The sequence below is a fragment of the Hippocampus comes genome, unplaced genomic scaffold (genome assembly GCF_001891065.2).
Source record: "Hippocampus comes isolate QL1 unplaced genomic scaffold, H_comes_QL1_v1.1 scaffold7, whole genome shotgun sequence".
In the NCBI taxonomy this organism is placed as follows: Eukaryota; Metazoa; Chordata; class Actinopteri; order Syngnathiformes; family Syngnathidae; genus Hippocampus; species Hippocampus comes.
The window spans coordinates 1856202-1859638 of NW_017842060.1; the positions used below are offsets into that span (position 1 = coordinate 1856202).

At 46.5% G+C, this 3437-nt stretch overlaps 1 protein-coding gene and 1 long non-coding RNA gene across 3 annotated transcripts in view; both read left to right on the forward strand.

Annotated features, from left to right (window-relative positions):
- LOC109510988 (uncharacterized) overlaps positions 1–1058 on the forward strand; it is a 7013-nt gene extending 5955 nt beyond the window's left edge. Inside the window, exons 3-4 of the long non-coding RNA XR_002167223.1 lie at positions 309–314; positions 1048–1058. This is a non-coding gene — a long non-coding RNA (uncharacterized LOC109510988). The remainder of the gene's footprint in view (positions 1–308; positions 315–1047) is intronic.
- Positions 1059–1984: 926 nt separating this feature from the next.
- The window catches only part of tll1 (tolloid-like 1), a 32490-nt gene continuing 31037 nt past the window's right edge, over positions 1985–3437 (forward strand). The window contains exons 1-2 of one of the 2 annotated variants that reach the window (XM_019862606.1): positions 1985–2185; positions 2434–2902. In XM_019862606.1, coding sequence (XP_019718165.1) covers positions 2728–2902 — 175 coding nt within the window. In that variant the 5' untranslated portion in view covers positions 1985–2185; positions 2434–2727. Of the gene's footprint in view, positions 2903–3437 lie in introns of both variants that reach the window. The other variant, XM_019862607.1, reaches the window with a different exon arrangement.

Below are 3437 nucleotides of genomic sequence, written 5' to 3' on the forward strand. Positions count from 1 at the left end.
GTGTGTGTGTGTGTGTGTGTGTGTGTGTGTGTGTGTGTGTGTGTGTGTGTGTGTGTGTGTGTGTGTGAAAGCGAGCGAGCATGTGGCGGGAGATTAGCGGCGCTTGTTGACAATGTTGCCGTCAATGCAAAAACAACGAAGCACATTACTGTGGAAATAGTTTTTGTCCCAGTTTTTAAACGCAGGGCAGCACGGGGGACAGTTGGTTAGCACTGCTGCCTCACACTGTTGTGGTTCACCATTCAAATCTTGCTGTGCATGTTCTCCATATGCTAACATGCAATAGAAAACTAACAATTTGCATCTAGGTGGTGGTCGTGGTGTTAGTCTTTACACAAAACCCTTACCTGAACGCACGCGTGCTGCTGTAGACAGAACATATTAACAGTATACTCACAGGCATATATTCTTTATCCTTTGCAAAGACCGGACAATAGTACTGCTGTCCTGAGGTGAGTTTTGCAGAATCTCCGTTACAGTACTGTATATCATTATACAGCCAAACCTCGGTTTTCGAACGTCTCGGTTCTCGACCAGTTCGGTTTTCGACCAAAAATTTAGAGTTTTTTATGCCTCGGATGATGAACACATTTCGGTTCTCGAACAAACTGAGCGCATTTGAATGCACCACTTGACTCCTCTCGCCTTGCTTACACGAGGAAGTGATGCTTCCTCGGTAGACAAGGAAGAGACGCTTCCTCGTGTCGCTTTCCATTGTGAGCAGACGTGTTCAATATTTTTATTTTTTTTAAAAGAGCGTGGTTTCGGTTTTCAAACAATTTCGCTTTTCGAACAGCCTTCTGGAATTTATTATGGACGAAAACCGAGGTTTGACTGTATCTGTCTTATACTGCCCCCAGGTGGCCAAGGTGGATAATGAGCAGCACATCTGAAGGAGAAATTGTAACAAAAACATTTAAATTACTTTTAATTGTACTGAAATATGTCATTACTGTAATTTTCTTTTTCAAAGTATAATATTGTAGAGTGCTGTTTTCCACGATGTGTTTGCTCTCGGCCGATGAAACGTTATGCTTTTATGACAAGCCTCATTGTCGCCTCAGACGGAATCAGCAGTCATCCTTGCTCAGGGGGAGAAAACCCAGTTAGAAAGGTTTGGAAATAACCATCATGAAGCACCTCAGTACTGTATACAACTGCTTTCTTATATAATCTTTCAATATGCGCGCGCAGCAAAATTAGCTAAACTGTTTTTTTTTTTACATGCTGCTGGTGTTTGGTGGCTATCTTGAGCAAGGCAAAACATTTTCAACAATATGTGCGACCCCACACTGATGTCTTGACTAACAAGTGCCACAAGATGGCGGACAGCCTGACGTATGATCTTCTTTCGATGGCCCGCAGTAAAATATTTCCTTTGGCTTGATTTTGTGTAAAACGCGAAAGTTATCTCCTGTTAGGTTCACTCTTAAGCATCTATCTATCTATCTATCTATCTATCTATCTATCTATCTATCTATCTATCTATCTATCTCTGTCCGTCTAGCACAAGCTAGCTGATAAAGAGATAGCTAGAGCGGTAAATAACGCGTATGTTGGGATATGTGAAGGAGAGACGACAGGAGAAGAGAGAAAGTCAGAATCAGAAAGATTTTCAAGATGAGAAATATTTAAAAGACAACACGACAGAGAGATAGAGAGAGCGAGAAAGCGACAATGAACTTCCTGGAGAGAGAAAAATAGAAAGAGAGGTTTACATTTACAGAGGGAGCGCGACAGAACGTGTGAGTATACAGAGACCTTCGTGGCGAGAGAGAGAGAGAGAGAGAGAGAGAGAGAGAGAGAGAGAGAAAAAAGAGAGAGAGACACACACATTGAACTTTATGGGGAAATGTGTTTGTGTGTGTGTGTGTGTGTGTGTGCGTGTGTGTGTGTGCGTGTGTGTGTGTGTGTGTGTGTGTGTGAGAGAGAGTGTGAGAGAGAGAAAGAGAGAGACATTGAACTTTATGGGGAAGGGTGCGTGTGTGAGTGAGTGAGAGAGAGAGGGAGAGAGAGAAAAACACTTTCGAGGGAGTGAGCCACTGAACTTCAAAGGAGACAGAAATCGAGATAGATGTTTTTTTACATTCAAAGAGAGAGCGAGAGAGAACACGAAAATGACTGTGAGAGATAGAGAGACGTTCATGTCGACATTGAGAGAGAGGGTGAGGAGAAATGAAGCAAGGTAGACGCACACATACACTGTCAGACTTACTCGTAGAGAAGTGACAGTACTAGCGTAGTGAAAGCGGTATACACGATACATCGACAATCTCGTACGGTAGCGTGTTAGTGTACTTTAGTAGTTGTACGACGTAGGTACGTGTGCGCGCGTGTGTGTCTACGTGCGTATGCGTCCGGGCGGATGTTTGGAGCAGGAGCCCGGCTGCGTTTTCTTCACGGACCTTCTTCTTCTTCTTACGGGACTTCCAGCTCGGTGGTGCGGGGTGACAGCCCCTCGGCGTCGGCACGGCGGCGGAGCGCGATGGGGGGCTCACGGACGAGCGAGGCCAGCGAGGACAACAGCACTTTCGCGGCGTCCTAAGCGCCGCTCACCGGGGGACCGGTGACCGGGGCAAGCGGGGCGACCGCCCGAGGCGAAACGGGGGAGCCAGGTCGGGGCAAAGGCGTTGGAGGAGCCGCTCCCGTCCCGTCCTGTCCTGTCCTGTCCTGTCCTGTCCCGCCTCTATTCCACTTGCGCTTGTTTGCCGGGAGGGCTTCGTTCGGATGGAGCGAGTCCCGCCAGCGGTGGTCGCCAAGATGCGCTGCTTGACTCTGCTGCTGGCCGGCTTGAGCGTGTGGGCCAAGGTGGGCTTCTGCGTGGACTACGACGACCGCGATTACGAGTACTACGACGACGACAGGCCGGACGCCATCGACTACAAGGACCCCTGCAAAGCTGGTCAGTGGCAATACATTCCACTATTACTACTCCGTTACTTTATCGTCATGCTGATACTCCGTGTGCACGTGTGTATTTCTGCGTGTGTGTGTGCGCTCGTACGCGCGTTTGACAGCAGCGTGCAAATCAATAGTTTTACATTAAAAATGGGTTTGCATTTTTAGAAAGAAACCACCGTGCCTGAGGTATAACAGCCTACCAGGGACAAAAGGTGTCACTTACTTCACCGCTATTTAAACGTGGTGTTAATGTTTAAACTGTTCTTAATGTTGAGGTGTCTTACAATATTAAAAATCTATCTTGAGAAATGCAGACATTTTAATGAACACCTTCCCTCTGACCGTTTTCATGTTCAAGTACTACTTTTGAATGCAAATATATTGGTATGAATAAGATCCAGGATGCTGCAAAAGTCCATGAAAGTACTTAAAATGTCAAGGTATTGTGTGTGTGTGTGTGTGTGTGTGTGTGTGTGTGTGTGTGTGTGTGTGTGTGTGTGTGTGTGTGTGTGAGTGTGTGTGTGTGTGTGCTCGAT